Genomic DNA, 23877 nt, shown 5'->3' with positions numbered 1-23877 from the left:
AAACAGCGAGGATGATAGTAACGAAAGTAAAAGTAAAAACAAAGATGATAGTAACGGAAATAAAAGATGATAGTAACGTGAACTTTTGAATCGCATTAAACGTTGTTATTTGTACACATCTCCTATTTTTAAAACTGTCATTTTTAATTTTTCCCTATCTTTTCTACAAGTGGAGGGACGGGAGGACCTTTTTTCGGGACTCCGGGATTGGTTAATTTTTTTCAGCGGGAATTCGGGATTAACCTTATTAGGATTCGGGATTTGCTTTCTTTTTTTTATTTTTTCGGGATGCTGGATTATTTTCTTCTCGAAATTCAGTATTTTATAAATATTTCCCGGGAATCCGAGTTCAGACCCCCTCCTATCCAGCCATATATAAGATGACGTTGGCCAAATATTTACTGTTTCAACATTTATTCAATTTTCAGAAATGGATATAAACGCGAATATGGAACAGTCTTTGAGTCAGACATTGGTTGTTGTAAGTACTTTAGTTTTTATGGTCACATTATCAATTTTTGTGGGTATCTCAACTATCATTGCTATTAGAGCTTTTTCATAGTCTTCGTATTTTAAGGAACAGTCCTATGGTTCTTTGATTTCGACTTCAGCAGGTTCTCTGAATGAATCACTACTTCCCAAGTTCTTTAAAACTTATACCGCTTCATCGTCTAATAACGATACTATTTCTCCAGGGAGGTACTGGAATATATCATAATCCTTTGGTGATAGCTCATATTTTTCTTTTTCATCTTCATCAGTAGTGAACTTCTTTTCTTGCCTTTTGTGCATAACATGAGCAATATTTTCAGGTGATCCTACGGTTCTAATTTTAAATGAATGAAGTTCTAGGGCTTGATACCTGACACAAAGGAGACAATCTATATAACAGAGTTTGGAATTAGGGAATATGTAAGCGGGTTAATTGAATTCAGGAAACGTCGAATTTATATTGTTACAGAGGATTATAAAATGATGATAATTTCTCACGTGTTTTATAGGTCAAAATGGCCTTATATATCCTGGATACGAACAGTCAACGTTACATCTGTCGTAAGCAAAGATTGATGATTCATGTATAGATCTGCTATATTGGTTCAATTTCAAGGAGATAGCGAATGGATATTTTTACAGTAGCAATTGTCGTCGTTGGGAACTTAAACGACGTTGTAATTTGATAACAGTAAAAAAAAATTCAAAATACACCATGGTCATGTTGGAAATGCCTGAGAATCTAATGAGCTATGTTAATCAAACTAAAATATGATAAAGTGAAGTTGAGATTCGAAAATATAAAGGATTTTGAAAATAAAGATAAAAAGAGGGTCCAATCCTGAACCAAAATTGAGGTCCAATCCGGCACGTTTATCGTGGAAACAACCATAGTCCAATCCTGCACATTAGCAAATGTTCAAGTCAAGATATCTATCTAACCAAGGCATTTTAAGGGACAAATCGCATACACTGGTTCAAGTTTTCATCAAAAGATATGTGCAGAGTCTATTTTACCTAAAGTATCTTTCTTAAAATGCATGAAAACATGATTAGAAACATCTTCGCCCGCTTCGAATTCTATCGAGGCAACATCGTCAACTTCGATCAATGAATTTAGAGTTGTATGTGTACATGAGTAAGAATTCCAACAACCAATCAACTTAATGATGCCTCCCTGGCCAGGCAGTGTTTTAAATTCATAAATTCGTCGTCTAATAAGTCGGTGAAATAAAGATTTTTAAGAGCCTACCTTTGTTTGGAATTGCCGTCTGCCATCTTGTTTTGTCCAATCCTGCACACGATCATGGCAGTGATATTGTTATGTTTCAAAATTGAGGGTTAAAACAGTAAAGCCAGTGCCCTGGTTGCCCTCCTCAAATTTCCGTTGGATATGTCATGAAATAATTTTCATACATGTACGTTAAACATAAAACATATCAGATACAACTGCATTATAGTACGTGTATCGGAGAAAATTCGCACTATATGCAATGTACATAAACACGCATTTTTTTCTCAGTAAAGAATAGAAGAGTTTCAATAAATCGATTGATAAATATTGCATACTGCCATTATCATATCATTCACTTTCAATTAGAATAACGTCTCTTAAATTAAAGCCTGATATATGTACCTTTGTTTGCGTAAGTCTTCCTGCACGCTTTGCATACAGCAAACGACATGTCGAGATTTTCTTTAATGGGTGGACCATCTTTTTTCTTATAAAATCCAAAAAACTTCCAAACATCTGACTTTGCTTTCCCAGGATATTCGTATATTATCTTCTCCAAGTTAATATTTGCATCGGCTGCCATTTTTTAATTTTCTTGCGGATGGTATTAATTAATTCGTACATGTTTTATTCGCGTAATTCGTTCCTAACCTTATAGCGACAATCGATTATGAAATCTGAAATCGATCACCTCTTAACGATCGACAATCGATTGTCGGCGATAATTGTTACATCACTAGTTCCATCGCCGCTTATAACCGCTTTAGTGTCTCCAAATGGAAGAATAATGCACCCGTCTTCCTTGTAGATAAGATTCGGGAAATATACCGGTATAATTTTCCCAAGAAGCGACCCTAGCGCATTGATTTCTTGTGTGGAGCCGTATTCAAACAGCGAGGATAAATGTTCAGATACAGTTTTTCCAGTCCTCTATACACTTTATCATAGTGCAGTTGTTGCTCTTTTAAAATATCCAAACCAAGTGCCCTAAAGAATGTACTTCCAGTTATTCGACTTTCGTTGCGAAGTTGATGCCATGTCTCACTTCTCTGTTTTATCATATCTGAATCTTGTTGATATAACAATGGATTTAAGTTGATTTCGTCTTTCAAGCATTTGTAATTTTCTTGTTTATTTAAGAAAATTGTTAATTTGTTTCCTGAAATGTAGTGTTTCGAAGTACCATTAAGGTATTCCACCCCTAATGGACAATATTGAGAAATTAACCAAGCCTAATATTTTCTTGAAGAGTATCATTTTGGCCATTTATTCCCAAATTTTCAACAATTTTTACGGTTTATTTCTTTAGTTATGCACATTTTAAGTAACCCACCCCCAATTCAACACCAAATATCATGATATGATCAAAACCAACTCAATTATTTTTTTGTCTTCAATGATCATCAAAAATAAATAATTCAGGAAAACATCATTGTTGTCAATTATTACAATAATAACAACATTTTTCTTCTATCACCTTTAATATTATTTAACCAGGTTAAAACATAAGATCTTACTTGACAATTATTATGAGATTGACACACACGTGCCAAAGGAAACATGAATTTTGGCATCATATTTATTTTGGCACCATGATAATTCTTTTACAGCAAAAATCTTCAAAGAGTATGAAATTAAAAAAGCAAAGTTTAAAATATTTTACCGTTCATATTTTTAATAACAAGGAATTTAAAAGCTCGATGACATAATTTCAAAAGTCGAATTTTCACAACTTTCATCGTTTTGAAGTTTTCAATGCTCTCTTGGACAAAAACAACTTCTGAAAACAATTACATTATTCACAGATAAATGCAGAAGTGTTAACAAGAAAGAAAAAAATTCCCATTTCTCACATCTTATTAAATGTATGTTACCATGGTTACGAGGACAACTATGTACATTTTGAACATTACATATTTTCAAATATTAGATCAGCATATCCTTGTAATATCAACACAGAATTAGGTACATATCAATATATACCTTAGGAAAACATTTATCTATGTACAAATATATGTATAGGAGCCACTGAGGTAAAAGAAATAAAAAACGTATCAAATATGTTGACAGATATACATGTAAATGCAAATACATGTATATTCTAGCACATGTAATAATAATTGAAAAGAATTAATTCTTTACAAAATAATCTACCAATTTAGGTACAACACTTTCAAGGGTTCTTTTTACATTTGTCACTCGTGGTTGTCCTTCGGAATTTGGCGCAATAAATGTACTTCTAAGTCCATCTTCTCCATCACGCTGAAAATTTTTTCTAAGATGGGTAAGCTGTAGGCCAGAACCAGCAACATTTTCTGCAGTACACATCTTCATAACTCCATGGCTAATTAGAGGATTCAGTGTAGGCAGATTTTTTGCTTTTTTCCTCCCTGAATAGAAAGGCACTTTGGACAGCACGTGGGGGGAAACTGTACTGCAGAAGCTCTTGTGTTGAAAGCGCCACATGCTCAATCAATTTTCCTAAAGCTCTGACGTCACCAATTGCATTATGAGCATCATAACTTGTGTTCAAAAGTGAATTCACTAAATCTTCTTGTTTGTATGTTTTTCTACCTGGATATATTTTCCTAAATACTGCAAGCGAGTCTATAAACCCACATACATTGTCAAAGAACTCGCCAGTTTTACCAATATCCATAACAGTTTTCAGGAGTACAGGAAAGTCAAAACGTCTGCCATTATGAGAAATCAATACTGCATTTGGAAATGATTTTATCCATTTGATGAAACCATCAAATGCTCCATGTATATCTAAAGCCTCCACAGGTCTACCATTGACTGTCATACAGTTGGACCCATTCATAGCTATGCCAGTGACTTGTTGTGAAGAGCTAGATATAGGCAAACTAGGAATCACATACACAGAAAAGGATGCTCCAGAGTGTAGTTCATGGGCCGCCATTTGTGTAATGTGGGGTACAACTCGTCCACGAACTAATTAAAAAGAAAATCAAATAATTATTGAAAAATAGAAATACAATGTAGCATATGTTTGTACAGGTAATACAGAAATTATAACATACATGTATCTTACTGAGGTCAGTAGTTTCTAAGTCAAATGTTACAAAGGATGCAGTATTTCCCTCACTCATATGAATGGGTTTAAAAATGCCCCGTGGTACCGCCTCTGGTAAACTTTCAATGTCCGTATCAGCATCATGTCCGATACCTTTTCACAATATTGGAAATAAAGGTATTGGAAATAAATAAATCTTTCAATATATTGAAATCATATTACTGGTAATAAAGTAGATTCAGTATTAGGGAACTTACCTGATTGGTATGATATTCCTTCGAGTACTTCAGATGCGCTCTGAACAACAGCTCGTTCTTGCTTTAGAATCATACGCCTACGCTTTGTGGATGGCAGCTGTGACTTCTCTTGCATGGCCTTCCTCTTCTTTGCCATCTTTGTGGCATACTGCTCAGTATGTGTACCAGGAGATAGCCCAGCAGTTGTGTTCACCTATTGAATGTAACTTAGACATTAAAAAACTAGAAATAAACTTTTTTGGGCTGAAATATTGCACATAATTATTGATATTTATTCATTATATAATAACAGAAAAAAAGGATAATAAGTAAAACTTACCTATTTAAAAGTATAAAATCAAAAAAAATTATATTAAAAAACATTGTAATCGAAATAAACAAACTGTAAACAAACCCAAACATAAGACAACTCAGAAACTAACACACAATAAACAACTGAATGAACCTGTGAGATGTAATGTCGTCCTTCATTTATAAAAGCTGCAGTGGCATGTACTCTGAAATCTAGCGATTCCGAATTACCATAATGAAGAGATTTAGGTACCCTAAGAGTCACTTCTCTATTGGCATGTTCACATTGCTGGCTTGAGCCAAGGTCTGCAAATTGCTCAGCATTAGCAATAATTGGCTGGAACAGACTCTCTAGTCTTGAACGAAGCACATTATCTTTCAAGGCAGCCTTATATGGAAGACTTCTGTGAACATAGGTTTCACTCTGATTACGTTTGAAGCCACAAAATCTACCTTTACATAATGAGTGGTCTCCAAACTGATGAGGAATAAGGGCTTTCAAGTTTTCTTGTAATTTCTCCTTATCTCCAGCATTTTTGGCAAAGATATATTTAAGGCACTTCTGTATATGTAAAATTACAGTCTTACTGAGTTTTATACCTTTTTCTGCATGCAGTGTATATAAACTTTTCCCAATATTTTTCAGAATATGGTTCTTATCAAACTTCTTTAAAGAGATGTTGAGGTCTTTCTTAATACGAGCTATAAGAGTGTTGTCACCATCCCCTTCTATACACTCTATAGGTGTTCCCTGGGCTGCGAGTTCTTTGACACCAATCAATCCACCAGTGCTCTCCATGAGTTTGGCGCTACCTACATGGTTGCGCACGCACCTATGTTTTCTTACAGGTAGTCCTGGTCTATTTCTTTGCCACCATTTACAAACCCCACAGGTTCTATGATTTACAACAGACTTAACAACTTTCTTACCATATTCAGATCTACTCATGAAGAATGTATGAGCTGATAAAATAATTAAAGAAATTATGCTAACACATATATTTAAGCAGTATAAATTTATAGTCGTGTTTCAGATCATATAAGTCGCTATACTCACAAGTAAGACTATCAAAGCCTCGTTTCTGCCATGCCGTATCCACAGCAACGGTCATGCCTGATCTTGCTTTGCATGGAAACTGCAATGCTCTTTTTGTGCTATTAGACAATTTGGATGCCTTCCTCCTTGTCAAGCTCTTCATTTTATGCAGATAAGAAGGGTGCTTTAGTGGTGGAAAATTGCTGCGAAGATAATTTGAAACAAATTAAAAAAAGCTTTGATTACAGTAAATTTTATGGCACTTTCTAACATTACATACTAGTTAAACATGTTTAGCATTAAAAAAAAATCACCCTTCATTAGGCAAATCTTCCCATTCATCATCATCAGCACCTGTTGAGTAACCTTTGTTTTGGTCTGCAGCATGATCTTTAGTCACTTCATCGCACACAGTAGAAAATACTTGTCTGTAATTTAACGTTATGTTTCAATCATTATAAAAATAAAACAGTAAACAAATCAAAGAAAATAAATAAATAATTTGATATGGTTTTATGTATTTCTATGAACCTGATTGATGGAGACGCATCAGGAAGTGGGCAAACACCAAGGTCTTCCACTACTGGGCCCATAGTTGCTAATGCTTTTTCCGACTCCTCTTTGGCAGCATCTCTGCGTAAAAACTTTCAAAATATACACACGAAAAAAAACCCAATAAACATAAAATTGTGAAATTTTTGCAAGAAATCAGTTTATTGTTTAATAAGGAACACAAAATATTATGCTTACTGCATTTCCATCCTGAATGCTTCAATTGCTGCATTCTGCGTAGATTTTCTGGCCACTTCCTCAACAACTTCACCAGCACGCCTCTCCATACTTTTCAGATTTTTACCACTAATAGGGGGTATATTAAGAGTCGACAACATATTGTTGACTTTGTCAGGGCCGCCTATGCTGTCTATCATAGCTGTAAAAGTCATTTACATGTTTATTAATATAGCATAAACAAAATGAATATTATGTAGGCCAACATAATTCGTGCTTTTGACTTAATATACTATATTTAAGAAACTCTATCATATTATATGTATGAGAACCACTTACCTGTACCTAGCTTTGTATTCACAGAAAAACAAGGCATTCCGTATTTTTTCACACGGTATGTTTTCCCGTATGCCACCTTGTTCACATGTCGACAATCAACATTGGAACACACCACTAGTCTAGTCAATCTAGCTCAAAAATGAGCAAAACCTCAAACTAATTGCAACAGAAATGAAATTTTGATTATTCATGCAAGAAAACACATGCAAACAACATATTAAAAATCGGCTTTTGTATTTCCATGGGAAAATTGGAATTTTGGGGTAAAAGGATGTGTTTTTTCATGAAAATCGCTAAAAACTGGAAATTGAAGAAAATGTCCTTTTTATGTAACATACAGTAAAAATAAGTTTCATATCTCAAATTTCAACCTGGAAATGTTCGATTATTTTTTTTTTTTTTACAGCAGAATATATTCTTTCCTTGACTGTAATTTTTGGGTAAAATCTTGCATTTTTTAATATAATTGTTAAAGATTGAAATTTTAAGAAGAAAACCCACATTTTGTCATACATTTGAGTCTACCAATAAAAAAATTGAAGTTAGGATTTATTTTAAAAACTGCTCAAAAAGTAAGATATATAGATTATTGGCAATATATATGAAAAATACCATTTTAAGTAGGAAAACCTACCTTTTTCTAAAACAAAAATAGTGAAAAACTGGAAATGATAGGAAATTACTGTTTTATAGAAGAGATGGCATTGATCTTATAAATTTAAGAATAAAACGTCCAAATGCACAATTTATCTTTTCTGCACCAAAATTTATTTTCCCTTGCCGAATTTTGGGCTGAAATCTTCATTTTCCAACAAAAATCGTTAAAAACTGGATTTTGGAAGAAAATACTTTTTCCTGTCCATTTTGGAAGAAAATACTTTTTCCTGTCCATTAGGCATATATGAATTACCACATGAAGATTTATACATTAAAATAAACTGTTAACACAAAACAAGTGCCCCTTCAAAAATGGTCTGTAAAAGATGACCTACATTTTTGCAGATACTCCCCTTACATCGGAAGTTGGAGGCGCGCTTACCATTCCGGTCCTGTGTTTCACATAAATACATGTAGTATTTTAAAACAAACAGTGTATAGTAAAGCTTACGTTACCAAATTCTTTATTAAGCTGAGTTTTAACAGTTTGTACTACATCTATGACGAAACAAGGTTCAGTTTCTTCGATTTTATAAAGAAATCTTTAATACGTGCACTTCGTCAAGTTCTAGAGTTTGGGAAAGGGGGGGGGGGGGGTTATAGCCGTATTTGATGTTTAGTTCTATCCAAATTATTGTGCAATTAATACCGAGAATTTCAGGAGTAATCTGTTTTAAAAACAATGGACACATAGAATTAAAAGCAAAATGAATCAGGCACGCAGCATCGTAAAAAAAAAATAGGGGGGGTGTGTGAAGATAATTTCACAATATTGCCTGAAAATTGACAAGTAAATTTTAATCCAAAGTTATAAAAATCCTTGATGGTGTGTGTGGTGTTGGGGGGGGGGGGGGGTGGGGGCTAAGGTTGTTCTCTCAGTTCAATTTTACACTTCCACTGTGTACAGTTCACGACAATGCTATTTAAAAAAGAAAAAAGGAGGGAGGGCAACCAATCTGTCTAAAAATCGACCTCTGTACGTAAAAATTTATCAACTTTGCATGTAATGATAAAAGGTGTAGAGCCATTATTGCTACGTGCCTGATAATTATATAAGTGATCATTTGAGTAATTGCAGTACAGTTCAGTCCATGTTTTTACAAGTACAACGGCTAGTGTCACAATTTGCCTTGCATTTACAGCGAAAAACGTTCAAAAGTTTATCTGGCGCGACTTGTAATTTAGTTTTAACGGATACAAGAATTGCTGAAAGCAGTGATAAGCCCCAATTAGAAGGATCCAAATTAATCATTTCTTTAGTCCACTCTATGACTTAAAAAATTCTTGCAGTGCTCCTTTTCTGCAGCTGTAGTTAGTAGTTAGTGGCAATGACTGAACTTATATAAATGATATTGTGTTAGACAATTCTTCACATAGCAAATCTCCTATAAGTGTCTCTATGGTATTCCATCGTACAAAGTCGAAATGACATCGACACCAGAATATATCTTTTTCTCTATGAAATCTTCATATAGGAAGGTGAAGATAACGAACAGTGATCCATCTCGTAACTCCTATAAGCAATGCAAAATAGAGAGGTGGGCAAACACGGACCCCTGGATATACCAGAAGTGGGATCAGATGCCTATGGGCTTTAAGGAGTAAGCACCCCCTGTTGACCGGTTACACCCGCTGTGAGCTCTATATCTTAATAAGGCAAACGGAGTTACCCTTATTCAATATCATTGTGCCAAAAACGGCCTAACAATCTATATGAAACAAGTCAGGCAGATTTGACAAAATGATAGGTTGTATTGGCAAAGTAGATTGTTATAACGACCATATAATTCGCGAAATGCTGACTTTAAACGAAACAGTTGAAACCCCTTCACCATCAACTTGTTTGTCAGTAGCCTGCCTCCATTTAAAAACTAATCATATACAGAATTTTTTCGCGATTTGTCTACATTTTAACTATATTGGACCTGTTCCGATGCCGAACATTCTTGACGTTGTGTCGCATCCTATGAATGCACGTAGAAAGGGAAAGGATTGACAAACTTCGTTTCCTAAAAAGACGTCTGGTTTTAACGATATTCTTCACTTATATTAGGGGCAAGATCAAAAATTCAATGTCTCACAAAAAACTAAGTTCACATAGTTTTCACCAAGAACCCCCCCCCCCCCCCCCCTTTAAAACTTAATATGACAAATGTTGAAACTAATCGAATAACAAGAAAAGAAACGTACGATTATAAATAACACTCTGTATACCTTTTCTACTGTTTATTCACAAATGAAAGTGTACATTAAATCTATCAAATGTTCATTAATATGTTTTAAATATTATGTGGTATTCAACAGTCGCTTGTCTTTTTCCTTTTTCCACTAAAGTGTAATCGATGTCGGATGACAGAAACTTGTGGGAGTTTTTACTCCCCTCCCCCTAACTAATTGAATTTAAATTTTCATCCGACATTGATTTCGTCCCTTAGGGCAGTTATGTTTATTTCAGAGTTCGTTGCTATTTCTGTGCTTTATATATAGACATTTCAAACACAATGTGCATTTTGTATGATCCTCTAAAATTTACGATGAATAACTGTATCCCATTTCCATTCTCAATGATCGTGTGCCAGCGTGGCGAGAATTCCATCGTCATCGAAAACAAGTTTTGTCTTGAATAGATGGCCGGGCGGTCTAGCGCGCTGTTCGCATGCTGCTAGGAGATATGGTTCCGCAGGTCGTGAGCCCAAGACTAATTAGAAAGAGTAACTACTCGATTTTACATCAAATCATGATACTATGCGCAAGTGTTTACTTACATTGATTTTTATTATTTATATTATCAATGTTTTATTATCATTATTATTACCCATGAATGACTCCCCAAACCTGAATTTGAAAAAGAAAAGCAAAAATACTTTACTTACTTAGTTTTATAAAAGTTTTTAATACAAAACGCTTGCTCAAATGATGAAGATACAAAATAACTGAAACTTTTAACCCGAATGGCTTTCCATACTTTCTTTTTTAACAACCGTAATTCCCCCTTGTAAATTGACACTAATTCTTTAAGATTTCATTTATAATTGATTATTCATAACTTCTAAAGTAAATATTGTGTTTTATAATTTAAATTAATTCAGTAGAGGGTCAAACAAAATATTTTGAAGCTTTATTCGCGAAAGTTCCCCGGGATTGGAAGTCGGCAAAGAATATGAGATGCTGAGCAATATTGTATGTATATTTAAGGTCTTAAAATCACCTTTTTAATACAACTGTTAAGCTATTTAATCGCGTTTTTTATTACATGCACTTTAGATCGTCGTGTATAACTTTATTCCGATGACTGTCACAGTTAAGTTACTCCCCTTTACGTGTACGGCGTGCCGTACACACCACAAAATATCGATGGTTTACTAAAACATTTAAGTCTAAATTTTAAATATTTCCCATTGTCCGATTTTTTGTATGTTGTTAATCACGCTTTTGTTTATTAAATTCCGTCGAGTTTGTTTCTGTTGCAATTACTTTGAGGTGATTTGCTAGATTGACTAGACTACACATACAAATATCCGCCAAGACCTTTCTTCAGTTCTCCAACTATTGTGTCATATGTTAACGGGACTGGGCCTAAGAAACACTTTTTACAATATTTCAATTCGGACAACAGAGAGTCTAGTTCGATGATCCGCCAACGTTTTTTCCAACTGTCCCTACTTGCGTTTTGCGGGATTTCTACAGCATCTCCACACTCCGTGCCGTTACATACGTGTCCTACTGAATAATTATGATCAATTATTATCCTCGACCTTTTCTTTTTCCTTGAGGGTGGCAGCGATTTTGTAAATCTACCCTTACTGTCACGACCTTGCATGGAGGCCGCCATTTTTTTTCCTTATCCTTATCATACGGGCATCTGACGGGGGTTCCCCGAAATACGAAGTTACACGAGGTTACACGAAAATTGCCGATATCATTAGGGGTGGAATACCTTAAGACAAGATACCGCGTATCCCAATTTATCAATACCCTCAAGCAAATCCAATATACAGTTGTTTGACTGAACCAGTTTTGTCTGCCAATAACTGAAAGCATGAGCAAACTTGCTTTGCTTCCAGTCTCCGTCAACACACTTCATCAAATTTTCGATATGACTTTCTTTTCACAGTGAATTCTCGGAGTTCATGTACACATTTACTGATATTCGAAATTGTTAGAAGCAAACATTGTCTTGCATTTTCCATCTGTCCCGTCTCGTCAATTTTTAAATTGCCATCTGAAAGCTGGTCATCAAAATTATCTTTCGTTTTCTTCGCTGTAGTTTTTTCCTTGGCAAATCTTTCTTGACATTCTTTCAGTGTAGGAGAGTTTTCGAATCCGCATAAATTTTCATCACTATTTTTGCCCATGCCTAAAGCAATTTTCTTTCCGTCAATTGAAAGTTTCACATCTTTTTCTTTATCATTTTCTGCGAAAGCATCTAATGATAATGTTAAAATACCTGGACTTTCAGCCCCAACAGTGTATTTTTTGGACTCTGCTGCCAATATTGGATTAGATGGAACTGCAAAATTTATACGACAGTCTTTGGGACTGATATTTTCTTTCTCTGCTTTGTCCAGGCCCTGTGCTTTGAAACCACGGAAAAGGTTTATGCCTTTTCCTTTAAACAATTTTTTACGGTAACCCAAAAGGCAATGGTTTCCTCACTGTAATGTAATCCCTAGATAGAGCGTTTAGAATAGAAGTTCCCAACATCAAGAAGAAGATGCAGTGCAATATTGTCTACTAAAGTTTTATCTGCTATGCATTTCAGCACACAAAGAAAATCTTGGTAGCGATCATTTTCTTTCAAAATTGAAGAAACGTCCTTTAGTAATTGACAAAGTTCTGTATCAAGTATGGTTGTCTGGATGGACTGCTCACAAGTTTTAGTTAAATCTCTTTTATCTTCATTTTGCTTTGTTTGCGTTTCAACAATTTTTCTCTTAAATGGTATCTTCCTTTGATCAGTGTCTAACCTCAAAATAATTCCTTGGTTCTTATAATCATTCAATTTGAAAGTAGAAATTTGCCAATTAAAGTGAAGAGATCTGTATACGCTTATTCCCAGTTTCTCATCAAGCTGTCTTTGTCTAATGCTAAATTTATTGTCTCCTATGTTATGGCATGCTATCGTATGGGTCAAAATATCATTAGCATTGGCTTCAAGAGGGCAGAAGTAACACATAAAGCCACCTAAAATAAAAATGATATATGAATTAAATTCGTAGAAGCGTTGTCAAATTATATCCTTTTATCGTTACTATCATCTTTTTGTCGTTACTATCATCATTGATACATATAAGTTCTTACGTTACTATCATCATTCATTTCCGTTACTATCATCCTCGCTGTTTTTTCAACAACGAATTCTTTGTTCATATAAGCCGTATAAAAGATAAAATAACACCTGATCGTAATTGTTGCAAGTGTATGATATTTCTTACCTATATATCATTCGCAAATAAACAATACAAATAGATATAATAAGTAAACGTGGTCTTACCCGAATTTCCTTCCGCCATCTTGGGATGGTAGTAACGATCGTTACTATCATCAGTTTAATACCAGTGATTTTTGTCAATCCGAGGCGACCATTACATTGAGCACCATCAATTTAGCCGAAAGCCACCACACCTACACCATCCGGATGGGATTCATTTGTCTTAACTAGGGAACGATTTGCTATTGAAATTTTTTTAGGGAGCTATTCAATATTTCATGGATTGAGATGGAATTGGCTTTCCAGCATAATTCCGTTATAATTCCCCTGCGGTGACCACTGGAGTTGAGGTACTGCCGCCGTCACCAACGTTGGGCATTCCATTGGTGGCGGTTGCAGCGTCATGTTCATGACCCATACAAGTGGCGATTTCGTCGCACCCCAACTCCAATGGAAGAGTGCTACTATTTTCAAGCCATTTTGCTTTGAACTGTTGATACTGTTGATATTACACAGCCATGACAATCATGAGTCTGTGTCATGTATTGTACTTATTAGCAAGTACTTTGTGCATGGCCACTATATGGTCATTTAAAATGTTATGCCAGTGCATTCATGCATGCTCGTTGCATAAACTTTTCATATCGTTGACATTTGATTTCCAAACTATTTGTGATTTAAATTGATGATTTGACATTTTTGTGACGCTTGTGCATTTGCGCTTACCCATTGCACAATTAGTCTATTGATGGGCCGTCACATCTTGTGTTGCATTTGTTATTTTGTGTGAGGCAGCCCATTGCTACGGTAGCCTAAAAAATTCACCGCGGCCAGTAACGCCATCAACAGAGTTATAAACATCAGAGCCAGTTATGTATCAGAAATCTTGGATAATGTTGTTCATATCTTGCACTGAGTGCAAAATCTTCAAATTTGCACTGAATCATTGAAATGAAAAACGACATTGAAGATTGTTGGCATCAATATTTTGTTACTTAAACCATTATTATCTACACCAGATTGTGTCCCGTGCTGAATTTGAACTTTCAGATACAAGGATGACTCTTAATTCTAGGGTTAAAGGTCAAATCAACAAATATCTCATGTATATATACTTGCGGAAAACAGAAAATGTATACACTTAAAAGTTAAATAAAAAGTATTCTTTGATCCCCTTTTATTCTTTAAGTCATAGTTTACTATACTAAACGCGTGTATGAGTACTCAATTTGTTAAATATCGCGTTCAATTCACATCAATGACCACTGCGCGCTTTTCTGCAGTTTTGAGCCTAATGCATGGTTTCCACTGACCATTCGTAGCTGATGTTGGAATTTGAGGTTTTGATACGAGATGATGCGAGTTAATCCGTTCTTATATGATTTGTTGCGCTTTGATCCCTTTAGGTCATGATCAATTAATTTCGGGAAAGGTTTTCTAAGTTGGTAGAACTTGTAACCAATCCCTTTGTATATCTATACAATAAAATATGTTTAAATCAAATCGATAAATTTCAGGTGACACCATATGTCACGATCTGAACACCCGTCCAGATACGATCACATACGTTCTGATTAGATTTCCCGACCAGTTTAAGGTTTGGACTTCGATGAAAGGTGAAGATAACGAACAGTGATCAATCTCATCATACGATCCGGTTTCCCGATTTGGAACGATCATGTACGTGCAGATACGTTCGTTTTCGTTACGATGCATTAATCACGAACTGATGCGCTTTGTTGCGATAGGATACGATTGTGATCGCGATGCCTTTCACAATAAGCATTGAAGATGATCACTGTTTCCGCTACGATTAGACCCCGACGGGTAATTATACAGCCCGATTGACCACTGACTTCATGATTTTAACATTTAAAAAGTGAACAGAACAAGCCACAACCACTGAAAATGGCGGACGTTAAGGTTTATGACAACGTGGTATTTGCAGCATTGCTGTATGCTTATATTATAACTATCGTGGGACATCGCAACAAAGCGTGGTGTTTACCATGTAAAAGATTGACCGGGATCATCACGATTTGGGAGCACGATTAGATGCGTGATATTGAGATGCTGGAAGCTGAGATGCCTCAAAGCAATGTGGCAAGGCAGTTTGGAATTCATACTAACACTGTAAATGCTTTACGAAGACGATATCAGCAAACTGACTACGTTCAGGACCGCTTACGATCTGGACGCCCGCGTGTGACGTCACATCGGCAAGATAAGTACGTACGGACGTCACATTTGCGTGATTCCAATCGGCTTCTTTGCCCGTTAGAATCATCCCTAGGCATCGACGGATAAGTCCTCGTACAGACTGCAAGAAGCCAACATCCGTCCAGTTCTGCTCTGGCGTCACCGTGTTGCGAGGTTAGCGTGGTGTAGGAGGCACCGTCGTTTCAATAACATAGATTGGGGAAACGTTCTGTTAACGGACGAGTCGATTTTATCTCGACAGTAGTGACGGTCGTGTTCAAGCTTACCGTCGTGCCGGAAAATGTTACTACATGAGAAGTTAACATATCTTGCTGTGGCTTTCAACTCGACATTTTATCTCTTATCGATGACGTTTTATCTATATTAACAATAATCATTTTCATTTATATGTCGATCAATATAAATCAGTGAATTCGTGTCCTTTCGAGACTAATACTCCCGCGGGGCACACTATATAATGGATAAAAACATACTTCCTCAGATCAAACCAGAAGTTGTCTAATCAAATGGTCATCTAGTATAATATATTTTATTTTTTGAAAATGTTGCTTTAAAAGATCAAATATTAAAATATTTCCGGTGATGCTCAATATAAACACTATACCAATAAATAGGATTTTCAGAGAATTTAATTGTTTATTATCATTTCTCTTAATTTGGTACCTGGTTTAAAAATTGCTAGAGTATGCCCCTCCCGACGCCAACAGAAAATGGATATATAAAAATGGAAATATTCATACACTCACTCTATATCAAAATGTAAGGTACATAATGTTATTTTACTTTAATAAAAAATGTATATAAAAGGTCCGATTCAAACCTTTCAATATGTTTTTGAAACATTCTCAAACAACAATATTCTTAAACAAAATAGAAATTAATATAACTTTCTAATACTTTAAATATTATAATTTAAAATAAGAAATGCATAACTTCAGTCTATGAACAATGTATTTGTAATGTTTAAATCAAATCTCTTTAAGAATGCACGGATAAAATCATGTCTACAGACAGACGGACATACATGGTGATTCCATTATGATACCACAGAGTCTTCCACATCTGCTTCATACTTAGACATTTTATTGGACATAGATGTTAACAACCAAATAACAACTCAATTTTTACAAACGGGTAGAGCGTTCGCTTCGTCGTGCCCCGCTCGTGCCTGCCATGGCCGCGTCAAACTTAAGACGTTAGTGATTGCTCCTTCGCCAAACGCTCGGCATATAAAAGTGAGAACCACGGGTCTTTCTTATATGACCTTTAATACGGAGGTACCGAGTCGCGACAGGCGTTCACACGCTAACGTATTCTAACTGCTACGCCCCTGATCTGAGGTATCTCACCTACAGCTGGTGACGTCCCAATATATGAATGAAATATTCTCGACGGGACGTAAGCAAACGGGATGACTTCAGCTTCTTCATCGTCAGCTTCTCATAATTTGTAGCAATATTCCATAATCTTCTGCATATGCTGTTTATATCTCAATTGATTCATTAAGAAAAGGCGAAGATAACGAACAGTGATTACCCTATAAGCAGTCACAACTCCTATAAGCAATACAAAATAGAAAGTTAGACAAACACGGACCCCCTGGCTATACCAGAGGTGGGATCATGTGCCTAGGAGGAGTAAGCATCCCCTATCAACCGGTCACACCCACCATGGGCCCTGTATATTGACAAGGTAAACGGAGTTATTCGTAGTCAAAATCAGTGTGCCAAGAACGGCCTAACAATCGGCATGAAACAGCATTTGACCCAATGATAGGTTGTATTGGCAAATTTGATTGTTATGACGATCATAGAATTTGCGACAGAGACTGTTGAAAGTCCTATGACATAAAGTTATTTGTCAGTAGGCAGACTCGATTTAAAAACTGATCAATAGTAATTCAAAATAAATCTATATTAAAAATACATGCAGATAATCAGAAAGATCGTTTGAAGGAAAATGATTGCTTTATCTTTTAATCACAATCATTCTATGTAGTATTTTTTTTTTTTTTTTTTTTGGATAATCCAAAGTATAATGTTGACGCGTGAATTCCAAAGGTCAACGACTTTTTCGCGTTGAAGAGCATAAATGTCTTTCTGGGTGAAAAGCCGTCTTAAAGTCTTATCTAATTTGCAAGTACAGCGCAACAGAGCTATTAACAGAATTTCAGGCTGGAAAAAAATCAAAACATAGACGATAAACAAGACAGCGTGGTGGATGTTTTGACTTAGTTTTATGCCTCGTAACACCAATGACGTTGCGTCTGAGGCCTGTACGTCAGACTAAGCAGCTCTGACCTTTTAACGTACAGATTAAGTTGTCAGAACCACAGATCTTATAATGGTCAACAGGAATACTACTACACGGTTATGTCATCTGTAACGGTGTTTATCAAATCAAATATAATAGATTCCGTAATTGTTTTCCCCAGCCAGAACAGAATTAGAAGCTCTGTCTTTGTAATCATTGTCGTTTTATAACAGTTAATACCAGTTAGTTTCAGTTACGGGTTATAAATTTAGAGTCATAATTATGAACTTAATACACAAAATGATACTTTGAGCATTTTCTTCCATTAGATGTTTAACAAAGGCGTGAACCACATTTGCCAGTGCCAGGCGCAGGTTAGCTTGTGTAAAGTGTTACTTGAAATATCTGGCGATTGATATTTATAGTATATTGTGGTATATTGCTGTACTAATTTCCATCTTTTTGCTGAAAACTTTGTGTAGTTATTATTTTTGTGCATATATATTGTATATCTAAATTTTTAGGAGATCAGCATATTGAAATACCATTTTTCATTGTCTGGTTAGCTGTTAGTCTGATTTTCAATAAATGACATTTTTCATCTCTACTGCATTAGTGTTCATTTATTTGATCCTTACTTAGCTAAAACAGAGCTACGGTGAGATTGTGCAGCACTAAGAAACAAAAATTTAATTCACTCGTAGAGGTTGCAAATAGTGTTCAATCTCCATGACTGAAAATAGAACGCATAGCATGATACTTTTGTCTATTACATGCATTACTATTCAATTTTACAAAGAAGCAGACATTTACCAAACTCGGAATTTACATGGCTAAAGTAGCAACAGCATCCCCTGTCGAATATGAATATTTCCGTGTTCCATTTTATTGAAGAGCAGCTCTGACTATCTTTATTATTCTCATTATATCGTATTTATCTACACATGTGTGTACGAGTACATCTACATCTGATTTAATTATTTACATCTGACGATGTTTAATATTTACATTTCCAATGTTCTTACCAATTGAAATGATAGTCATTTCCTCATGAACGTGCGTATGATGTTGATAAATATAGTACGACAATTTGAACATCCGGGAATATTCTGACAGAAATGAAGGTAAAATGTGAATATAAAAAATAAATGTCATTTTTTAAAATACAGGAGGGTATGAACAGCAACGCTTCACACCAGTTTATTTTCCATGAAGTGTGATAGTGCTTCATAAAGGATGCTGGCGTAAAGCGCCGCAGTTTATGCCCTCATGTATTTTCAAAAATGAAATTTAATACTTATGTATTTTCATCATACTGTATTTATTTCAATCTTTATTATTCATATTATATTGTATTTATCTCAATCTTTATTATTCTCATTATATTATATTTATCTACATCTGACAATCTTTATAAATCTCATTATATTATATTTATCTACATCTGACAATCTTTCTTATTCTCATTATATTGTATTTATCCAGGGTTCCGTGTTTGCCCAACTATCTATTTTGTATTGTTTATAGGAGTTATGAGATTGATCACTGTTCATTATCTTCACCTTGCATCTGACAATCTTTATTATTCATATTATATTGCTTTTACATCCGGCAATCATTGTTATTCTCATTATATGAATATGAGTTACCGTACCTATACTAGGTTCCTAAATTTCACAAAAACCTTTACGAAGGAAGATGCATTGCTGGATCCAGTCAATGTTTTACCAAGTCCCTATCCTCCTCACGAGAAAATAGCATCTGTAAAGGAGAAACATCAAACATATTGTACCACACCATATGCTAGAAGTGTTGTAAATCAAATGTGGATTCTAAAAAATTCTAAAGAACTTCAAGTACATTTGAAATCACAAAACTTCTTAAATCGACAACATCAAAATGTATGACTTTTGAACACTTTACACGACCATTCTTCACGATAAATTAAAGACTAGCCTTTAGATATCATAGACAGTTGTTTCTTTCAACAGAAAATAGATAAAGGAAATATTCATATCAAGTGCTCAGTCCTTCAAAAAACTTTTTAAACACCACTCTGATTCTACGCACAAGTACTCTGAATTTGATATCAAAAAGATGCTGGAGTTCCCCATTGTCAATATCTTTGTAGTCTTTGGTGATCAGGTCTTCCAAGAGTCTGTTGGAATTCTCATGGTCACGAATTGTGTTCCTTTGTTAGGAAACCTGTTTTTATATTCATATTAGGCAGAATTTATTCACAAGCTTCTACATGAGAAGAAACATCACTTGTTGTGCCCTTCAACTCGACATTCAGATACATTTATCAACAACGTCAACACCCCATATTTATGTAGCAATATTCCATCATCACCTGCATATGGTGTTTATGTCTCTCAACTGATTCGATACGCAAAAGCTTGTTCTGCCTATGATCAGTTTTTAAATCGAAGCAGGCTACTGACAAAGAAGTTGATGGTGTAGGGGTTCCAACAATGTCGTTTAAAATCAGCATTTCGCAAATTCTATGGTTGTTATAACGATCTAGTTTGCCAAAACAACCTATCATTGGGTCAAATGATGTCTGACGTGTTTCATGCCGATTGTTAGGCCGTTTTTGCACACTGACTTTGACTACGGATAACCCCGTTTACCTGATCAAGATATAGGATCAAGGCGGTTGTGACCGGTCGACAGGGGATTGTTACTCCTCCTAGGTACCTGATCCCACCTCTGGTATATCCAGGGGTCGGTGTTTGCCCAACTCCCTATTTTGCATTGCTTATAGGAGTTATGAGATTGGTCACTGTTCGTTATCTTCACTTTTATTACGAAAAGTGTTTTGTACATAAAATATTATAAATATTTTGTAAAACAATTGAAATCATCATATTTGTCATAAAGTTGAATTGTTCGTTTGCCGTTAATATCTACTTTCAATAAAATATCCAAGCATGAAGCAAAAGTGGACGACTCTGTGGTGTCTTTCATTTCGAGTTCACTGGGATAAATTGAATCGAGATATTAAAGAAAAATCATTATTGTTAATAGATAATAAATCGTCGATATATCTAAATGTCGAATTGAAAGCCACAGCAAGAGACTTTTTCTTCTCACGTAGAAGTTTTTGAATAAATTCTAATTCATAGGAAAATAAAAACAGGTCAGCTAACAAAGGAGCACAATTCGTGCCCATGGGGATTCCAACAGACTGTTGAAAGACCTGATCACCAAAGACTACGAAGATATTGTCAATGAGGAACTCCAGCATATTTTTTTAAAATTTCAACTTCAGAGTTCTTGTGCGTGGAATCAGATTGGCGTTTAACAAAGTAATATTTTGGATGACTGATCACTAGATATCAATGTTTGCGTTTTCCATTTTTGTGTCTATGGTGTCAAAAAGTATAGTCTTTAATTTATCGTGAGGAATGGTCGTGTAAAGAGTTGAAAAGTCATACGTTTTGATGTCGTTTATTTGAGGAAAGTTTTGTGATTTCAAGTTTACTAAAGTTCTTTAGAATTTTTTAGAATCCACATTTGATTTACACCAATTCTGGCATATGTAGTCCCACAGTACGTTTGAAGTTTGTCCTTCACAGCTGTTAATATTTTCATGAGGAGCAAAGATAGGGGCTTGGTAGAACATTTACTGGATCCAGCAATGTATCTTTGTTTGTAAGGGTTTTTATGAAGTTTAGGAATCCAGTATAGGTACGGTAACTCAAATTCATCTGACCCATTGACTGGGATATTAAATGTATATAAGACTGAAGCATGGTTTTTGAAGAATTTTGTCTTTTGAAAGGACAGTATAGGAACGATTACCAAAAGTGGAAGTTATGATAAGTTCGTTTAAAATACAGCTGTAATAATGAGCCTTACAAACAAAGATGTTGTTAAAGCTTTGTCAGCTGGAAGTAAAACATAATCACGTATCCTATCAAATTCTTTTATCACTTCTGGTTTAATGAACACATAAGGATAGATGGTACGTACTTTTGTTTTCATGTCTAATGTGGGATTTTAATATTCCTCTTACAGTTTAAATCCATTCTGACAATGTATCAAGTTCTTAATATCATAAGTGTATTCTATCATTTTTCAAATAATTTAGAATAATATTTGGAATTTTGGAGATGTTATCTAAGGTAAAATACCCAAACACAAAGCCTACAACATTCCAAGGAATCAAACAGGATCGTTTTCCTTGCATTGATCCAGACTGCATCAAAGTATTCAGAAAAGAGATTCAACTCATCCAACATCTCTCAATCGGTCAGCATGTTTATGATGAACAGAAGGTGGATATGCTTGAGGACAGGAGTAAAGGCTTTAAACTGTACAGTGCAATGGATTTCGACTAGATCATCAAAATCCTCCCTCCCTCACTGTGTACTGTGATCAACCATCCCATTTTTGTGAAAAATTTGGGCATGCCTTATCGAGGAGAAAAAGAGATCCCGTTTTCCTGTAAAATTGAAAAATTATCTCACTGCCCTTTTTAGAAATGTAGAAGAGATTGGGGGGAAAAAACCAAACCCACAAACAGTTTCTAGGCAAATACGATCTGACACAGACGAAGAAGGAAACACAGTGTTTTCTCTAGCTGAGTGGCTAGATAAGAAGCTTCTTAGGAAACTTGTGTTTGAAAAAGCAGAAAGTGTCCAACATGGGGAAAACGAGGAATGGTCGTGTAAAGTGTTGAATAGACATACGTTTTGACGTTGTTGATCTGAGAAAAGTTTTGCGATATCAAGTTTACTAAAAGTTCTTTAGAATTTTTTAGAATCCACATTTGATTTACACAACTGCATGTGCAGTTGCACAATACGTTTGAAGTTTGTCCTTCACAGCTGTTAATATTTTCGTGAGGAGCAAAGATGGGGGCTTGGTGGAACATTTACTAGATCCAGCAATGCATCTTTGTAAGGGTTTTTATGAAGTTTAGGAATCCAGTATAGGTACGGTAACTCATATTCATTCGACCCATTGACTGGGATATCAAATGTGCCTAAAACTGAAGCATGGTTTTGAAGAATTTCGTCTTTTGAAAGGGCAGTTTGGAGTAGAAGTACGATTACCAAAAGAGGAATTAATACCAAATATGAAAGGTATAGAGTCCGGGGGTCTCCGAAAATGAAGAGAATGACGGGGCCTACAGAGACCTCTGAACATAAAATTGGTGTTTCTTTTAAAAAATCAGGTCTGATCAAGACATGGCATTTTTTTTTTTTTTGTATATCCCGTGGGGATCCGGGTTAGAATAGGACCTCAGTATCCCTTGCTGGTCGTAAAAGGCGACTAAATGGGCGGTCCCTTGGACGAAACCGCAAAAACCGAGGCCCCGTGTCACAGGAGGTGTGGCACGATAAAGATCCTTCCCTGCTCAAAGGCCGTAAGCGCCGATCATAGGCCTAAATTTTGCAGCCCTTCACCGGCAATAGTGACGACTCCATAAGAGTGAATAATTATCGAAAGGGACGTTAAACAATATTAAATCAATCATATATCATGTACTCATATTTAGATACTAATTTTAGATGTTAATTTTATGTTTGTGTATATGTTTTAATGCAGGACCACAATGGAAACTTGCTATATGCTAATTTGTGCTATCCTGGATAAGTATTGGCTATTATATTATTATTATTATGGGTCTTCTAAAAGAATGATGGGATCTACAAATTAGTTAGTCTCAAGGTCAAGTGACCTTGACCATCTAAATTGATACAACTTTAGAACTGAATTTAATAGAGACTTGGGACCTTCAGAAATGATAAGAGGGTGATAAAATCTACAAACTAGAATCAAGGTAAAGTGAGTCCAATGACCTTGATCTCAGAACATAATATTGATATTACTCGAGAACCAGGTCTAATAGAGATTTGTAATCTTCAGAACATAATATTGATATTACTC

General features: G+C 35.3%; 1 protein-coding gene across 3 annotated transcripts; it reads right to left on the bottom strand.

Moving 5' to 3' along the window:
• Positions 1 to 2908: 2908 nt before the first annotated feature.
• Positions 2909 to 7523, bottom strand: LOC125668954 (DNA polymerase III subunit epsilon-like). Of its 3 annotated transcripts, XM_056139793.1 has the most exons (8): positions 7416 to 7523; positions 7098 to 7278; positions 6879 to 6980; positions 6662 to 6775; positions 6369 to 6550; positions 5021 to 5213; positions 4782 to 4916; positions 2909 to 4681 (listed from the first exon to the last, which is right to left on the bottom strand). In XM_056139793.1, the coding sequence occupies exons 1-6, from the start codon at positions 7450 to 7452 to the stop codon at positions 5173 to 5175; spliced, it is 657 nt and encodes a 218-aa protein (XP_055995768.1). In that variant the 5' UTR covers positions 7453 to 7523; the 3' UTR covers positions 2909 to 4681; positions 4782 to 4916; positions 5021 to 5172. The 3 variants fall into 3 exon arrangements, with proteins under 3 accessions (XP_055995768.1, XP_055995767.1, XP_055995766.1); XM_056139792.1 differs by lacking the exons at positions 6369 to 6550; positions 6662 to 6775; positions 6879 to 6980; positions 7098 to 7278; positions 7416 to 7523 and having other exon boundaries at positions 4836 to 4916; positions 5021 to 5499; XM_056139791.1 differs by lacking the exons at positions 6369 to 6550; positions 6662 to 6775; positions 6879 to 6980; positions 7098 to 7278; positions 7416 to 7523 and having other exon boundaries at positions 5021 to 5496.
• Positions 7524 to 23877: the final 16354 nt, after the last annotated feature.

Source organism: Ostrea edulis, chromosome 6, assembly GCF_947568905.1.
Source record: "Ostrea edulis chromosome 6, xbOstEdul1.1, whole genome shotgun sequence".
Lineage (NCBI taxonomy): Eukaryota > Metazoa > Mollusca > Bivalvia > Ostreida > Ostreidae > Ostrea > Ostrea edulis.
This window is presented reverse-complemented; position numbering and strand designations above follow the sequence as displayed.